Genomic DNA, 16,953 nt, shown 5'->3' with positions numbered 1-16,953 from the left:
CCGAGACCCCCTACCTGCCGCAGCATTGGACGAAACCACACCAGCCGCCGCTATGTATGAAGAACCGAGTCAAGACAACGAAGACGGGACTTGGTTGCCCGTGTCCCGGAAGCGCAAGAAACAGCTCCAAGCTACGTCGAGCTTACCACCCAACACTGAACCTACCCAGCAGGGCCACCTACATCTCACATTGCGCAATAAGAGATCGCAGCTGCCCCTGCTACCGATAGACGACTTGAAAGTGGTCTTCCGACCGACAGATGAACTGAAAATCGGTGAGTGGCCGCAGCATTCTATAGCCAGAGCTACAGGCACGGTGGCTCAATTAAACGAGAGCACGCTCCACCAGCTAACCATCCGCATACGCTGAGAGCAGGACGTCGCATTGGTCAGCACACCGGATGAAAAGCTAGCGGCAAGACTGCAGCTGATCATGTCTACATGCCTGGAAAACAAGCAGTACGAGGTTCAGGCCTATGTGGCTGCTCCGGATGCCTCCTGCAAAGAAGTCATCTCCGGCATAGAAAAGAACACCACGCCGATAACGCTGATGACAAACATACAATCCCCGATGGCTCAGGTCCGGCATGCAAGAATGATGGGAAATTCAGCCACGGCCATCATCACGTTCTCTGGCATTAGGGTTCCCCGGTAGATCTATTATTATGGAGCCGAATACCGGTGCTACATTCATAAACCCGGACAGCACCTGTTCAGCGTGTGCGTCTCCACGGGCCATTAAATGGATGTTTACCCAACCCCGGATAAACACCGGTGTGCTGCGTGCGGAACTTCCAACCCCTCCGAAGCACATGATTGCAGGCTGAAATGTTTTCATTGTGGTGGTGAGCACCCCGCTACTTACACCCGATGTCCAGTAAGGCTAAGAAAACCCTTTAACAAGAACCACATGTTCCGAGAGCAGCAGAAAATGGCGGAGAAACAACTAAAGCACGACAAGAAGTCCAGCAAGGTGACGACATTCAATGTTACGGCACCTACGAATGGCCAACAGCGTAAGCAGTGATACCTGCCCTGATATAAGAATGGTCAAGGGGTTGACTAAATGCTCCAGGAACAACCTCATCGAGAATCTGGGCAATGACCACAGCATTCTAGCTACGTAAGCCCAACTGGTGGCCTTACGCACACCAGAACGTTCAATTCAGATAATGAACTGGTACGCTTTCCAGCGCAACATGACCAAATCTCAACCACACGACGCGCAATCTCTACACGAGGGGACACATTTACAAGCAGATTTCAAAGCATCTTGCTGCAACAACGGAGAAACCGGTTGTAGACAGACATCTGCTCCATCTCTGGGATGCTCGAAGAGGCCTGACCAAGCGATGGAAGAGGCAGCGGCACAACCGTAGGCTGAAATAAGTAATAGCCCGGATCACAGCAGAAGTTGAAGAATGCGCCACCAGCCTCACTAATAACAATTGGCAAAACCTCTGCGACAGCCTTAAAGGCACACTAAGTACTTCAAGAACATGGTCCCTCTTCAGAACACTACCAACACCGTCCGCACCATCATCCACAAAATACAAATGGATGACGACGCTCTCCTCCAAACACTGCAACAGAGATACATTGCTTCAGGTCACCGACCGGAGTACAAAGACTATTCACACGAGGAAGAAACCCAATTGGACGACGATATTACACAAACTGAAGTGAGAGCAATCCTACACGGCATAAGATGCAGCACAGCGCCCGGAGCAGACGGCATTCACTATGCACTGCTACGCAACCTCGACGATCAGGCCAAACGGCAACTCACTGCATATTACAACAAATGGAAAAATGAAACGCTTCCACAGGAATTGCGACACGCCGATATTACCTTAGTTTCGAAACCCGGGAAACCGCTGTCCCTCCAAAATCTCAGTATTGGCAAACTCTGCGAGCACGTAGCTTTAATGTGCCTCCAGCCTCACCTCGAAACGAATCAATTCTTCCCCACTACCTTATTCGGCTAGGTGGACGTATTGCGCAGGACGTACTGCGTATGACGTACTCCTACAACTTAAGGAGGATGTTGGGGATAGTGCACGTAAAGCTCAAACAAGAGCCGTTCTGGCGTTGGACCTCAAGGGGGCCTTCGATAACGTCTCACACGACCTCATTTGAAACAACCTTGCATCCTCCCGATGCGGAGAACGCACCTATATTTATGTGCGAGCCTTTTTATCTGACCGCACAGCCATCATCGGCCTAGGTGATATTCGGTCGGATTTCATTACACATTCCGCCAGAGGGACTCCCCAGTGTTCGGTTCTCTCACCCACCCTGTTCAACGTGGCGATGGCAAGGGTACCGCCCCTGCTCAACAAACTTTCGAACGTGCAGCACGCCTTGTACGCCGATGATGTAACAATGTACGTGACCACAGGATCAGACGGCGCTATTCAAGATCTCCTGCTTGTGTTCAAGAAACGCAATAAGGCCGATATTCCACCAGCTTTCACATTGCATCTCAATGGCAACGTTATTCCAAGGGTAGACAAAATACGTGTGCTAGGCCTTCACATACAACACAACGGGAAGTCCACACATACCCTACACATGCTCCGTCAACAACTTACCTAGGTAACGCGCATGATAAAGTGCATTACAAACGGCCGACAACGACTCCAAAAAAAGACGTACTCGGAAATGTGGAAGCCTTCATAATTAGCCGATTAACCTACCACCTCCCCGATCATAATCTGACTCAGACTGAGATGCACCAGATGGACACCCTCCTGCGCACAGCAGTAAATGCAGCGCTGGGACTACCCCAACATGCCTGTACGCAGCTCCTACTACAAATGGGCGTGTACAGCAGCATCCGTGAACTAGCCGAAGGTAATTGCAGCCAATTGCAACGTCTGCAACGAACAATGCAAGGGTGTCACATTCTATCCCTGCTAGGATACCAAAGACGAAGAAAACCACAACAGGAAAACCGCACACTTCTTGCGCTTAGCATTCGCAACAAAATTCACGTGGCCCCAATCGCCCGGAATATGCACCCTGACCGTCATAAAGGCCGAAGCAAGGAAGGAGCAGAAGCCCTGGCTCAACTCTTTGGCGGTGGCACGTCGAACACCTCGGCCCTATACAACTACCTAGCCCGCTACACACAGAAACGTGCCCTATGTCTAGACGTGCTAGATATTACAGGCGTTCTGAGGGCTTCGGCTACCCTCACCAATGTGGACAGTGATACGGCGATAGAGGCTGATACCGTCCAAACCATCATGCACGCGCCAACCATACCAGCACCGGATGGACTGATCACAGTCGTCACTGATGCACAGACCCCCTGCAGGACTTTGGCACAAGGGAGGGTGACAGCCTGCGCACACGGCATCCTTACATCACACCCCACAGCGTTACACAGGGTGCGTATCATCTGGACGCCTGCACACGCATCTCTCCGTGGTAATGAACACGCTAATGCGGTAGATCCAGAGCTCGCTAACCAGGCGCCATTGGAAGAGCTGTCCACCCCAGACGACGCACCGACATAACCACTGAACTACACTGAAACTCTACAATATTATAGAGATACCAGGGGACACGTGCCTCCACCACACAATTCCCTTAACCGAGAAGACGCCATCGCGTTGCGACAGCTTGAAATTAATTCGTTTCCCTGCCTGTTCTACCTTCACCTCTTCCACCCCACACAATATCCCTCATACTGTCCCTTCTGTGGATCAAAGTCCACAGTATATCATTGCACCTGGGAGTGCCCACAGAGTGCGGGTTACTCACCTATTCCTTCACCTTCACGTTCCTCCTGGGAGACTGCACTGACCAGCTTAGACCAGCAAGAGCAGCGACGGTTGATCCGGTTTGCACGCGGAGTGGCGGGAGGCAATGGGGCCCTGAACTAAGGGCTCCACCCCACCAGAAAGTCACCCAATCTCATTAAAAATAAATGTTGTCTATCTGTCTCTCTCTCTCTTCTCGACGCCATACGTTGAAAACCATAATGATGGTGCTGTTACTTCTAAAATCTCCTAAATGCGGTGTATATTTACAAATCAGGTAGCCTAACTGAGCCGCAAGTGCAGGCAGAGCTCTCAAAAATGTGGCAGCCTCAACTCAAACCCTTTCTTTTTTTATGGACCCGCCGTGGTTGCTTAGTGGCTATGGTGTTCGGAGGCTAAGCACGAGGTCGCGGGATCCTATTCCGGCCACGGCGGCCGCACTTCGGTGGGGTGAAAGGCGAAAACACCCGTGTTCTTAGATTTAGGTGCATGTTAAAGAAAGAACCCCAGGTGGTCTAAATTTCTGGAGTCCCCACTATTCAGAAAGTAGATTCGACATGTAAAACCCCATAATTTTTTTATTTTTTATTTCGGTTCCCCCCGGAGTGAAGAAAATCGTCACGTTCCCGTTCAGTACCGGTTCAAGCGAAACGGTATTTTCCGTTTATCATTTCAGTTCCTGGTTCGATACTCTTGCTTGAGCTCTACACGGACTCGCTGCAAAGCCATTGCAGCACGTTGAAAGCCAACTTTTCGCTTGCTTGCTGAAACATTCTACCTTGGACAGGCGACTCGCAGGAGACTTGGATAGCTCGGCTAACTGGGCGGATGCGATGAATGACGCTGCACCGCTTTGCTGTGCTGTGACCTTGTTGATCTCCTCTGTTCTTTAACTTCGTAAGCGAACACTCACTTCCATTTCAGGACGCCAGCTTGAACAATCTCTTAAATTGTTATACGATACTTTTAAGACATAGGCCCACATTCTGAACTTTTTGTTACCCGAGTAAAAAGTTTTCCATTGCAATTAGGTAGCTTTTCTTCAATTCTGACAAGTTCCTTAGCGAGGCGCCCTTAGTGGTGGCTTCTCTGGTGCTGCTTTACTACAAAGGAGCCCAGGAGCTACCTACATGTTTCCTTTTCTAGACTTTTTTTCTGAGAACTAGGAGTTCTCGGCAGTGCCTTTTTTAGAAGATATTAAATAAATTAGCTCACGCGACCTTTTCAAATATGCGACAGTGTCCATCCCATACCCTTCACTTAACACCCACGCAAACGCCAATAAATACCAATACGTTGTAAGAATAAACAAATTGTTAGCGCTTTTTAAAGTTCAACGTTATTATCGTTTCTCTCTCTCTCTATCTTTTTCTCTCTCTCTTTTGTACAGCTGCTATGAATGCTAGAGTGACTTCATCATGCTGAACCACATGTTCTATGTTTCTTGCCGTATTACTGAATTCGGGCTTGGATTGTGCTTTGACTCAAGCTACCGAGGAAAATTACCATGTCACTGCTTGCGTGAGCTTGACTAACAAAGTCCATACCAAGGGTTTGAAGATTAAAAATTAAGGACAGCGAATGGTACTAGTGGGAATACAGAATCTACTGCGCAAAAACCCTGCGACATCTCCTTTGTGTTAAAATTATTTCCCAAACTTTAAATGATATCTTTCGCAAATGACATTTGTACACCAATGAATTAACGTAATCGAACTATGATCAGCCGTGTGTGAATATCAGAATAAAAATTGTCCCATGCGACGGCTGGAGTCGATTGCTGTCTTACCGGTGTTCCTCGCAACACGAGGTCTTACAGTACGCCGCGGTCTGCCGGCTTGCTCTTGGGTGCAGGAGGAAGCCAAGGGCAAATGCAGTCAGGACTAGAAGCATGGTCAGCGCTATCTTGGCCTGACGCGAAAGTTTAAATTGTCGAAACGCATAACTTCTTCCAGAGTGATCCTGCGTTAAAAATGACAATTAATTGTAGCGTGTCACCAAAGGAAACAGACTGAGAGCATAAACTGTCTAAATAATAAGAAACACACACTTACGCGACCGTACAAAATCACAACCCAATTTAAGCTGTTTAATATGAGCACTGGCAATAAGAAATTCAGTAGCCTTTAACCAAACCACATTATTTGGGACGTTGCCTCTATATGATCATCCATTTGACACTTTGCCCATACCCGACCACCGCGGCCTCATTTTGATGTGTATGAAATGCAGAAACAGCGGTGTAGTTAGATTTACGTGTGCGCTCTAACCAATCCCAGGTTGCCAAAATTAATCCGGAATTCCCCATTACGGGTGCCTCATAATATGATCGTGGTTTTCGCAGATAAAACCCAACAATTTAATTGAAACCTTGCACAAATGTGAGAACCTATAACATTTCTTAACGAAATGTTACATAATCAGTCATTCTTCCACACACATCTTACTTCGCGAGAAACTTGGCGAACATGTTCTTCCAATTTTCAGAACGTGTGACTTTGGCGGTGTTTATTGTTACTCTAGGGCGGGAATCTAAATACTGGGTTCTTAGGGATGCAACTATAGCTTGCCTATGCAATTTACTGTGAAGAAGCACTGTCCCTGGAGCTAGTTGTATGCATTTAGTTCTCTGTCCGAGCTCCTACATATGTCCTGTTCTATGTTCAAAACAGCAGCGATAAGCAAACTGAATTGCACTGCTAAGGCCGTATTTTTCCTCACATTTCGAACGTCCTCTAAACATTTTCCATAATCTGTCCCTAGGTGGATTCAGTGATCAGCCAACTATGTCCGGTAGACATCTTTAAATAACGTCACAAAAAATGATCATATAGTATTTGTCGCAGTAAATGTGAATCCAGACTTAGCTTCTCGCCGAAAATGTATTTTAGCTAAGAAAAAACACAAAAATTTATTTGCCACCATCCACGAACTGCAAATTATTAGCACTTTTCTGAATTCTTACGGGAAAGGGTTTCGCGCTGTAACCGAAGTATTCCATCTGAATCGTATTAACCGAAGCTTCTTCTGGCCAGATTAAATCTAATCTTGTTGGGCGCTTCAGATGTATAACAAAAAGATTACAAACATAGCGCAAACCTCCTTTTGGCTTACTGCTCGTTGCTTTTTTTTACATCGAGTGACAAAGCTGCGGGGCTGAAATTTTTCGCGGACCTCAAGCGAACTATTGCCTTAGCAGCTGCTAAATTTTATCCTTCCAGTCCTTTTATTTCATGTACCAAATGGGCATCAAATGTGCTATGTTGGTAATAAATTAAATTTCAAAAATTTTTGCTAAATAGAACACAATATATTTTTCAATTACCCCCAGTATAACTAAGCATACTCTGCCCGATAATTAGTATTTTGCATTTTACTGTAAGTGTGTATGATGTAACGAAACTAGCGTGATCAATATATTGAAATTTCATTTCTGGGTGGAAGCAAAACACCATCCAATCCAGCCAACTGCGGCCGCATTTCGATGGGGGCGAAATGTGAAAGCGCCCGTGTACTTAGATTTAGGGGCACGTTAAAAAAACCCCGGGTGGTCAAATTTTTCGCAGTCCCCTACTACGGCGTGCCTCATAATCACAAAGTGATATCGGCACGCAAAACCCCATAGTTTTTAAGTAAAACACCAACGCTCTTTGACCATTTATCCGGCGTAGCCTGCGCTTTAAAAAAAAAAAAGCGCATGTGCGAACCGAAGGACCGTGCTCGTTTACGGCGTCTTACCTCACCAATTTTATAGCACCACTACCACGTTAGATTGCTGTTGTGTTCGTCTGTGTTGGGGCTTTTGGTTGCACGCGGTTACGTGACACCCGAGTATGCTGCGAGAAGGCGTGCCCGTGCTGGAGCCGGCCGCGTTGCTCCGGAACTCGCAGCGCTTCTGATAATTGCAGGCGTGTGTTGTGTTCGTCTGTATCTACGGCGTGTAGTTGCATGGGCGGTTACGTGGCAGAGACAGGCACAGCAGTCCCCTTTCTCTCAGATTAGGTATAGAAGACAGGCTGCAATACAAAGAGCTTCGTCGTTTGCCCTCTGTCTTGCCCTTTTTATCGGCTCATGTGTCTCAGATCAAACGACCACCAGTGGAGCTGGGCATCGCTGTAGGCAGATAGCTTTATCGCACAAACTTCAACAGAGCAAGTTGGTGTCAACGAAATGGCAGTTCTCGGGGAAGGGACAGGAAAACAATGCGTATGAAGGAGCTGGCGGCGTCATCAATCACCATGCAACCCTTAACAACTTCCGAGTTCAGGCGACATCTCTAATCAATACTGCACGTGAGCTTTTGGAAAGAATCAGGGAAGAACTACCTAATGTGAAGCTCTATCATCTTCCTGAAGAAAACCTAAAAGAAATCGATAAAGAAGCAAGCTGCCTGGCGTTCACTTCCCCCCGCAACTTCCTGGCATTCAGTCGTGACATATGTGGCCCAGTAGTCGCAATAAGACTCGCAAGTTCCGGCGAAAGTGGGAAGAACGATAAATGCGCACCTCAAGACTCGGAATTCTTTTAAAGAAAACGGCTTTGCCATTTTCTGTAACGATTTGTTCTTTCAAGGATAACAGTTCTCAGATTCTCCATGTCAGGAACATTCAGCAGCCTAATGTTTAACCTAATGTGAGTCATAGCTTCCGGCTTAATATTGCGCGTCCATGAGCAAACTACGAAATATAGAGTGCAAACATCCCCTTTCTCTTCACACGCAGAGTGGACCGGCAGTCCTGCTCTACTGTGGCAAAGGCGAGCGTACAATCACAATGAAACGCACTGTGTCTCACAAATAACCTTTATCTCTTTGTGTTTCATACCACTGCGGCTAAATTATTAAGGTTACTGTTTAACAGGCATTTTTCTCGTGCAAGGGGATGATATTCGCTTTACGTGCGAGCCATTAAATTTCAGAAAAGCTAAAGACACCACAGGTCGCACTTCCACCCACAACTTAAGCGAAATGGTTCGTATTTGTTCCGCTACATCATCGACAGTTAAAGCAAAAAGCAAAATGGTTTTTCATGAATAGATGGGGTACATGCCTTAGATTCACGGGGTGCATACTGAAAGAAAAAATAAATTGAGCCTTTTCTATTGTAGACATATTTATAATTTCCATTTCTTTATAAACATGGTAAATATTGGGCGCATTCTGAGCACGAAAAAGAATGACTGGAAGAAAAAACTTTGGCATCATTTATTACAATATTTCGCTTCACACGTGAAAAAAATGTTTAAGCCCCTCGCATTGTCAATTGATGTAAAAGAAAGGGTGCAAATGTGAGACAAACTGAAGTCTGTACTATGTTTGCAATTGTTATTCTACATCTGAAGCTCCCAGCAAGATTATCATTATTCCGCCCTGACAATTTTCAGATAATATCATTCAAAAAAATATTTCGGTTACAGGGTGAAAACTTTTCTTTTCGTAATGTGGGAAAGTGCCAATAAATCGCAGTTTGCGGATGGTGGCCTTAGGCAAATAAATATCGGATTTTTTTTCCGCGTAAACAAATTTTTAGTCGAGAAAATAAGCTTGCATTCGCCTTTGCTGCCACAGAAACTATATTATATTTTTGATTCACGTAACGTAAAAAGGTCGACCAGACGTAGTTGGCTGATTTCAACTGAAACCCCGCCCCCTCATTTTCAACGTACAAAAGCACGGGGAATTTTTCATACCATCGACGACACCGGGCAAACATACTACGAACATATTTTAACGCATAAAGGAAAAAACGGAGGGCTTAGTCATGTCTTGCAATGCTTCAAATGAGGCTAGGAACGGCGAAGTTTCGTGGCACTTTGCCATTACCATGGCCCCCGTTTCCACTAAGCGCACACTTGGTGTATCTATAGTAAACACAGCTTATACCGACCGCTTAACATCTTCAGCTTCTTGCGCAAGAATTCTTTGCAATCGCAGTATTATTTGCAGAGGCAAGTCACTGTTGTTTGATAAACGTTGCAAAGCTCGTATAAGTAAATTGTATGCCATATGAAGCAATGGAATGCGTCATTTCTTCAATGCGCCATCATTATTCCAAGCACTTGGACGTCTTTCCTTCGACTAAACCAAAAAGCGCGCCTTATTCTTGCAACATATATATTTCATGTAATTAAGAGTTCCTTCGGGGCGGTGGGAAATACATTGTAAAATGACCATACAATGCTTTCAAGCACTTTTTAAAGGACTATTTAGAGCAATTCTGGATTTTATCCACATTTTTCACGTCTAAAACAATTTCGCCCCGGCGTTACCACGCGCGTACAATACTTCGTTTTGGTGGCATTGTTATGCTAGGGCCGTGGGCAATCTTTTCCGCCACGCGTGAAACACAATCGTAAGGCTTGGGAACATCTTCGCATGCACTTTGGAGCAAAGTTCACAGTTTTCCAACACACTATATAATGTCCATATTCTGTCCATATTTTGAGGCGATATAAAGAAGTTTTGTTTATTTCACTGCGAATACGAGAGAAACTAATTACATACCCCGTGCGACCCTGAAAAAAAAGGGAAAGGCGAGAGTAGAGCGTCTATTTTTGTTGCTCCTAATCAGGGCAGAAGAGTTACATTTTTGTTATACATATCGACTAAGATGTGCCCCATTTCTACTCAATATAAATTTAGTGTACCGCAGAGCTCTTTCTGCGACCTTAGGGAATGTAGCTGATGATGGCAGCGTGACAGCTTCCAACACTTGTATAAGAAATTTCTTGCAAAAGCCACACACATTTGACTTCGTACAGATTCGCCATTGTAGTCCGTCCAATTTTTCGCAAGATTATCTCGGTAGTGTTTGTAGTTTTGCGAGGGCTGCGAGCTAAATTTTTTTCCACCAAGTCGAATACCGTCTGGAGCGCTCCAATGCGTATTTTATTGCACAAGCCGTTCATCAACGAAATACTCCGAATTTCGCAAACCGGCAGCGAATAACCTTGATCTTACTTTAGTGAAATATGAAGTATGTAAAGCGCAGGGTTGCTTAGTGACACTGAGGCATGTAGTATAAAATGGCCAATGAACGCTTTCACGCATGTTTTGGGGATTTTTTGTTCTTAAGGCTTAGAGCGAAGCTTGTAGGCACCCGTTTTCGCGTTTGGTGTTGGTGTAGTCCCTCGGCACAACCGAGCGAACGAGCCCAGCGAAGGATGAAAGGGCGAAGGTGGAGTGCAGGGGGGGGGGGGGGGGGATGGAAGACGGCGATAGCGAAGAAAACGCTAGGAGGAACGCTGAGGAGGTGGCTGCAGCAGAACCACGAGGCTGACTGCGGAAGAGGAAGGAATGGCTAGAGCATTAGAAGAAGAGCGTAGCGTTGCGCAAGACGGGCTCTGTGGCGACGACCGCTACGAGATGGCGCCAGAGTAACGAGGTGTCGTCTGTTCAGCGATGGCATGCGGCAAGCGCGTTGAAGAATACCATATATGAAAACAAGACGCTCTATGAGTGGATGCCTGTCTGCGGGGGTTGCTGGAAATCGCGCCAACGCGTCCCCCCCGCGCTGCCTATCGCAATACCCCGATTAGCGAAGCAGTCGCGCCCCGTTTGGCTCCGTTTGCAATGTGCCGCACGAGACAGTCTCTGCGCGCAAGCCAATGTATCACGAAATGAAAACACGTAAGGAGCTGCGTCCAAATATTGCACTGGGAGGTATCAAATTGTCGGCGAATTTTTTAGATATTGTTGGTTTAACCTTCGAAACACATGTCCCATAGCCTTCCCGATGTGTTTGTTAAATGTGGTACCGGTGGCTTTTCTGATTACGCAAGTTCAGCGGATTAAATTTTGTGCCGATCGTAAAACAGAAGTATAAGGCTCCGCAGCACTTCAATACGGGAGTTATTCTAAAAGGCACGATTGTCTGCACAATTTCTTTGCCTTCATATTATCCGCAACTAAGTCCTTACTTTTGCCAAATTTACACAAGGTCCTTTGTTCAGGTCAACTAAGGCATTATGGAGACTACATACAGACTCTTTTATGATGAAAGGAAATAGGGAAAATGACATGCTCAGTTTTCATCTGCAATGGTTTTAATTGGGGCAGGAACGGGAAGCATTCGCGACCGCACAATAAACTTCATCTTTATTTCACTTTTTCCGAGCTCAAAGTTTCTATACTGTACAGTCGTTTTAGGACTGATAAGCCGTGCGATTAAATGTGAGCTTTAGCTCGGCGCAAACTGCAACGCTGTCTTTTCAAATACATGTCAAACGGCGCAATCCTTTTCTCAGTTAATCGCTTAACCGATCATAATCAAATAGTGGCATTTGAGAGCAAAATTGAAATTCCAGTGACTATTTTCATTAATAGCCTGAATTTTGTACAAATATTGCCTTGAATAGGCAAGTTCGAACAAAAAACCAGAAGAATGAAGTTTACAAATCCACAACTCTGCACCAAGAAGAAATATCGCAGTACTTATAATTTCATCTGTCAGGACATCCAAAGAGGATAAATTTGGTATATTAATTTATATCCTACCTGAGCTTGTTACAATATTTACGAAGGTTTGACAAACGTGCTACTCACGTATCGTTGGTGTACTTCAGAGCCGTGTATACCACATGATAATTGTGCGCTTTAGATCTATTAGTCGCAATTCACGAAGTTTCAATATGGTTTTGAATTACTTAGTTGCGTAGTTGTAAACTGGATAATATTGTTTTGTGCAAATTCCCGTAATTTCGAACGATATTTATTAACAAGTTTGCAGTCTAAGTAATAACCTTGCAACGAAGAGTCACTAGACGCTAACGTCTTTTAAAAGCAAGACACCTCGTCAAATGTGGTGTAGTTATGGCGGAGAAAAACTATTTCTCCTTTCCCATGCATTTAGAAGTATCCCGAGCTAAATACTTCCCTTAATGGCCGTAAGACACTGTGTTACAATTGACTGGGTAACTTTATTCGAAAGCTATAATATACCTACACAGAATAAACACTTATCATTCGTCATTACGAATATACTTCCTATTTCAACGAAACGAAAATACCGTGACACGCATATTTTATCTAGAAAACCGGCAAAAATAAGTACATTCCGAGTATAATATATAAAAATGGGAAGGTTACTTCTCAGTGATAATTTTGACAACAAAACAGTAACGTATAGACAAACTTACGATACACGTAACATTAGACAGGCCAATATTTAATAGAGATATGAAATCTCCTATGCGAAGTTCCCCTGTAGTTAGCAACAACGTTTTAAGCATTTCATTTGACGCGTCCAAACAGGCCGAAAACAAATGTTTAGCATTAATTACTTGACAATTCACTGGACAAGCGCACTTCAAACCTCCATGCATATTTAGGTTTATATTTTGCATACTTCGATAAAATAAAAGCTGTCTAAGGTTTTGTCTAATTATTGAAAATGGGCATATGACGTTTTTGGGTACTTCTAGTCATGTTAACAGCTTAGTGTAAAAAAAAAATTCATTAGCGCACATGGCCGTCGCGTGAACAATATCGTATGTAACGGCATTTATGTGGGAATCACGGCTGCTGCATGGTATTGCGTAGATTGTGTCGGTAGTGAAACACGTTGTTCCGCTACGCACCCATTCAAACAGAGTGTACGATGGCACGAAATCTCGTGACGGGAATGCTTTCCCGAAAAGGAAATATTACCAAGAAACAGTCATTGACTCACCGAGGAAGAGGGTGGCTCTTCGCCAACGCCCAGCAAACTTCTCGTGCCCTTGACAGAAGAGGCCCTCCTAGAGGATTCCTCCACCGGAGAGGGAGCCAAGGACGCAAGGGCTTTGAGGAAGTCAGCGTCTGGTAAGCGCACCGGCTGCTTAACGTTTCGCGTTGTGGGAGGGGATGCAGAGGTCGCTGCGTTCAGTGCGTTGGGGTTCGCCGATGACTGAGGAGCGGATGAGGCTACGTCCTGCTTGACATCTCCTTCCTTCATCTTAGCCTGCAATGGGAATATTTAAATGTCATTGGTAACATCCAAATAGACAAAGAATCACAATATGAGATGTCACCATGGAAAACTCGGAAAACGAACTGCTTAAATTTATACAGGCCTGTGCACACAAATCGGTATTGATGCAGCGAGGATGATGTCGTTGAGTGCGGCAAGGACGGAGACGATAAGCTGTATCGGCATTAAAAGAAGACTGAATAAATAAAAGGAACAGCGAACCAACGCGCGATATATAAAAGACAGTTCTTATTAGTGTTCCTGCCGACTAGTGCATTTCCCCTCGTGTTTCGGACGCCGCGGCAATCGACGAGGTGAGCAGTATTGCGACCTGGTGCTCGGGGCTCCTACTAAGTCCCGTGCACGTATTCTGGAGAGTCAATCACTCATCGCTTCTCTATTGCACCTTTCGAGCTCCGACCAGCAGGGAAATTCCGACATCAGGGATTCTCCCTTCTTCAAAAATGTCGACAAGCCTTTCCCAAGTTACTTTTCAGCATAATCGCGTTCCGCACATCTTTCGTGACGACGCACAGAAAGACGTCGAGGAATGGCTTAATCAGTATGAAATGGCTGCTAAAGTCGACGACTGGAGCGCATTACAAAAAAATGTCTACGCCATGATTTAGCACTAAAACACAGCACCGGCACACGATTTCAGAACAGAGAAGCACTGTTCTAAAGGTAAAACGACTTTCTATTCTAACTCCTGTATACGTTCCAGGATTCCAACTCTCCAGTTTCGACAATCGTGTGCCTTCTGTTGTTGGTCAAGAAAAAAATGGCTGTGGCTTAGCTAAAGTTAAGCCCAGGATGCGAAGCATACTAGCCTTTATTTTAGTTGTGGAACCACAGTTTAGCCTGGTGAACTGCTGTTGCTTGGCTATATTTGGTTCGGCTAGACGAAGAAACAACTCATGCGTTACTTTGCTTCGCCTTCAAGAGTGGAACGCGACAGCGTTCCCGTCGACCCGCCAAGGGGTGTAAGACAATGGGCTACGGCGCAGCGACTACGCGCCCCGCATTGGACGCGGTGCGCGTCGAGCAACGCAGTGTTCGGCGCGGCAACGAAATGCTGAGCAAGCGACGCACGCCTGAGCCTTAGAAACAGCTCGTTTCTTAGGCAACACCGCATTCACTAGAGGCGCTTTTGTACCGCTTCGAAGCATCGTACTCGTGGCTCAGTGGTAGCGTCTCCGTCTCACACTCCGGAGACCCTGGTTCGATTCCCACCCAGCCCATCTTGCAAGAGTTGAGCCAAAGCCACCTAGAAACAAGCGCAGCTGCTTATATACCGCCGCGACGCCGCGAGCGACGGCGCGAGTTGGAGCCCCGTTTCTCCTCTGTCGTGACGTCACGGTGTCACGTGGTATGGCATGGGGTCACTAAAGGTCATTGAAGGCGACACCGCCGCGCCTGAGGAGCTGGATTGAGCTCTAGTAATATGCTTCGCATAAAAGACGGCAGCTTGCTCTTCTGTATTGACTACCGCAAGTACAATGAGGTAGCAAAGAAAGACGTCTACGCGTTACCACGGCGTGTGTTTGCCGTTTAGAAATTCCTAACTTCATGAAGCTCTGCGTACTTTAGTGCTGAACTAAGTTAGAATTTGTTTTACTCTATCGTGCTCGCCAAAGGCCAAACGAAGAAGAGAAGCAAGCTTTAATGGTATGCTGGAGATGTTAGCCTGGCTGTCTGCCTGAGAGCAAACAAAGAAATGAATAATTATGATACAGTATAAAGGGCCACAGATTTCCAAATGGATCTAGAGCAACCCTTATGCGACATTCGGGGAACATAGCTTGATTTATACATACCCCGACTGTGCTGACAACGACCGAACATGCGCCGTTCTGCGGTGACGAAGGGGACGCCGTCGCGCTGACCCGCATCTCTGGCTTAATTGCCTCTTGTATGCCAATGCCGAGGTCGTAGGCTGGAGTCACGGGCTGGGAGAGTGATGACACCGAAGAGATGCCGCGCTGTGGCAATGACTGGCGCTTGCTCTGTTTCGGGTGATGGTGCGGCACCTTGTGTCTTGTTCGGTCAGCCGTTCTCTCCGGTGGTGCCTGTTGGGAGGGGGCCTCGGAGTTCTGCGTGACGGCGGCTGTTGGAGGAAATGCTGCAATAGCGGCTGTCGGGGCGTTCTCTTGCTGCGAATCTAGACCGGCTGCCGCTGAAGAAATGGCAGGAGGAGCAGACTTGCTGCCCTTTGAACTCATCTGAACCATTAATGGTATGACGAGCTTCTGTTACTGAGGTTTTTGCTTAACCAGAAAAGAACGCTGGCGTCAAAGAGATTTGACGTTTTCTTCTTCTCAGCGTTCTTTGAGCGCGCGCTTGCTCTCGCGCAAGCACGATGTGGGGCTTGTTGCTTCTTGGTGTAGTCGCACAACCGGTTTTTGGAAAAAACGCTAAGGAATAATAAAATAATTATAAAAATATCTCTCAAATCTATTATTTTTAATTGAAGCGTGCAGAACGAGCTAGTTTATGCATTTGTGTGGTGAACAGTGACAACACGCAGCAATGAGAAATGATTGCACTGCAAACTCTGCGGATGTAATGGATGCGAGGGGGCAGACACGATCAGGTTTTACGAGTTCATTAACCTAATTCCCGCTTGGGTGCTTCTGTGGTCTGTATGTGCGCTGGAGGGAACAGTTGAGACATGCAATCCAGGTGGTGCTATATGTGGTATACTGTCTCCCTCTAAGGGATCTCATGTTAACTGCTTAATGATGTTATGGTCTGGTTTGGCTAGATTGCTCACCCCTTTCAGTCACCTACCTGTTTGGCTTAGACCAATGAGGTGGTGACATCTGGCGGGGAACTTTTCATGCATTAACCGGCCGCTTGTTGGCGCAGTAATTTCAACAAGACCGGACACTTCCATAGAGCCCAGAGGCCGAAGTGACTGTAGCGCACCAATCGGGTGGTATTAACACCTTCCGGTTTGGGTTCTGGGTGCGCGTGTTTTGGTCGCCAATTGGTACACGCCACGCCGGCTCCGCTGTTCGGCGCGGCATTCATTTTTTTTTTTTCTCGCTTCTACTGCTGAACCACTCCCGGCCTTGGCGCGGCACCCTTTTATTATTTAGAAAAAATAATTGCCAAGCACCTTTACAAGCCTCCACCAAATAAGTGTCACGTGCAATTTCATAAAGAAAACGCAAGACGTCTTCGGAAATGATTAAATCTTTTTTTTTTTTTTTGCTCTATATAATTGGTGGTTG

General features: G+C 46.0%; 1 protein-coding gene across 1 annotated transcript in view; it reads right to left on the bottom strand.

Moving 5' to 3' along the window:
* The window catches only part of LOC126534027 (endothelin-converting enzyme 2-like), a 68,712-nt gene extending 52,588 nt beyond the window's left edge, over positions 1–16,124 (bottom strand). Inside the window, exons 1-3 of the mRNA XM_050181239.2 lie at positions 15,535–16,124; positions 13,439–13,708; positions 5,560–5,732 (exon numbers count right to left, since the gene is read on the bottom strand). Of these exons, the coding sequence (XP_050037196.2) occupies positions 5,560–5,732; positions 13,439–13,708; positions 15,535–15,948 (857 nt within the window). The 5' untranslated portion in view covers positions 15,949–16,124. The remainder of the gene's footprint in view (positions 1–5,559; positions 5,733–13,438; positions 13,709–15,534) is intronic.
* Between the last annotated feature and the right edge of the window lie 829 nt (positions 16,125–16,953).

The sequence above is a fragment of the Dermacentor andersoni genome, chromosome 7, assembly GCF_023375885.2.
Source record: "Dermacentor andersoni chromosome 7, qqDerAnde1_hic_scaffold, whole genome shotgun sequence".
Classification (NCBI taxonomy): Eukaryota; Metazoa; Arthropoda; class Arachnida; order Ixodida; family Ixodidae; genus Dermacentor; species Dermacentor andersoni.
Note: the sequence above shows the minus strand (reverse complement) of the source record. Positions and strands in the feature narration are given on the sequence as shown.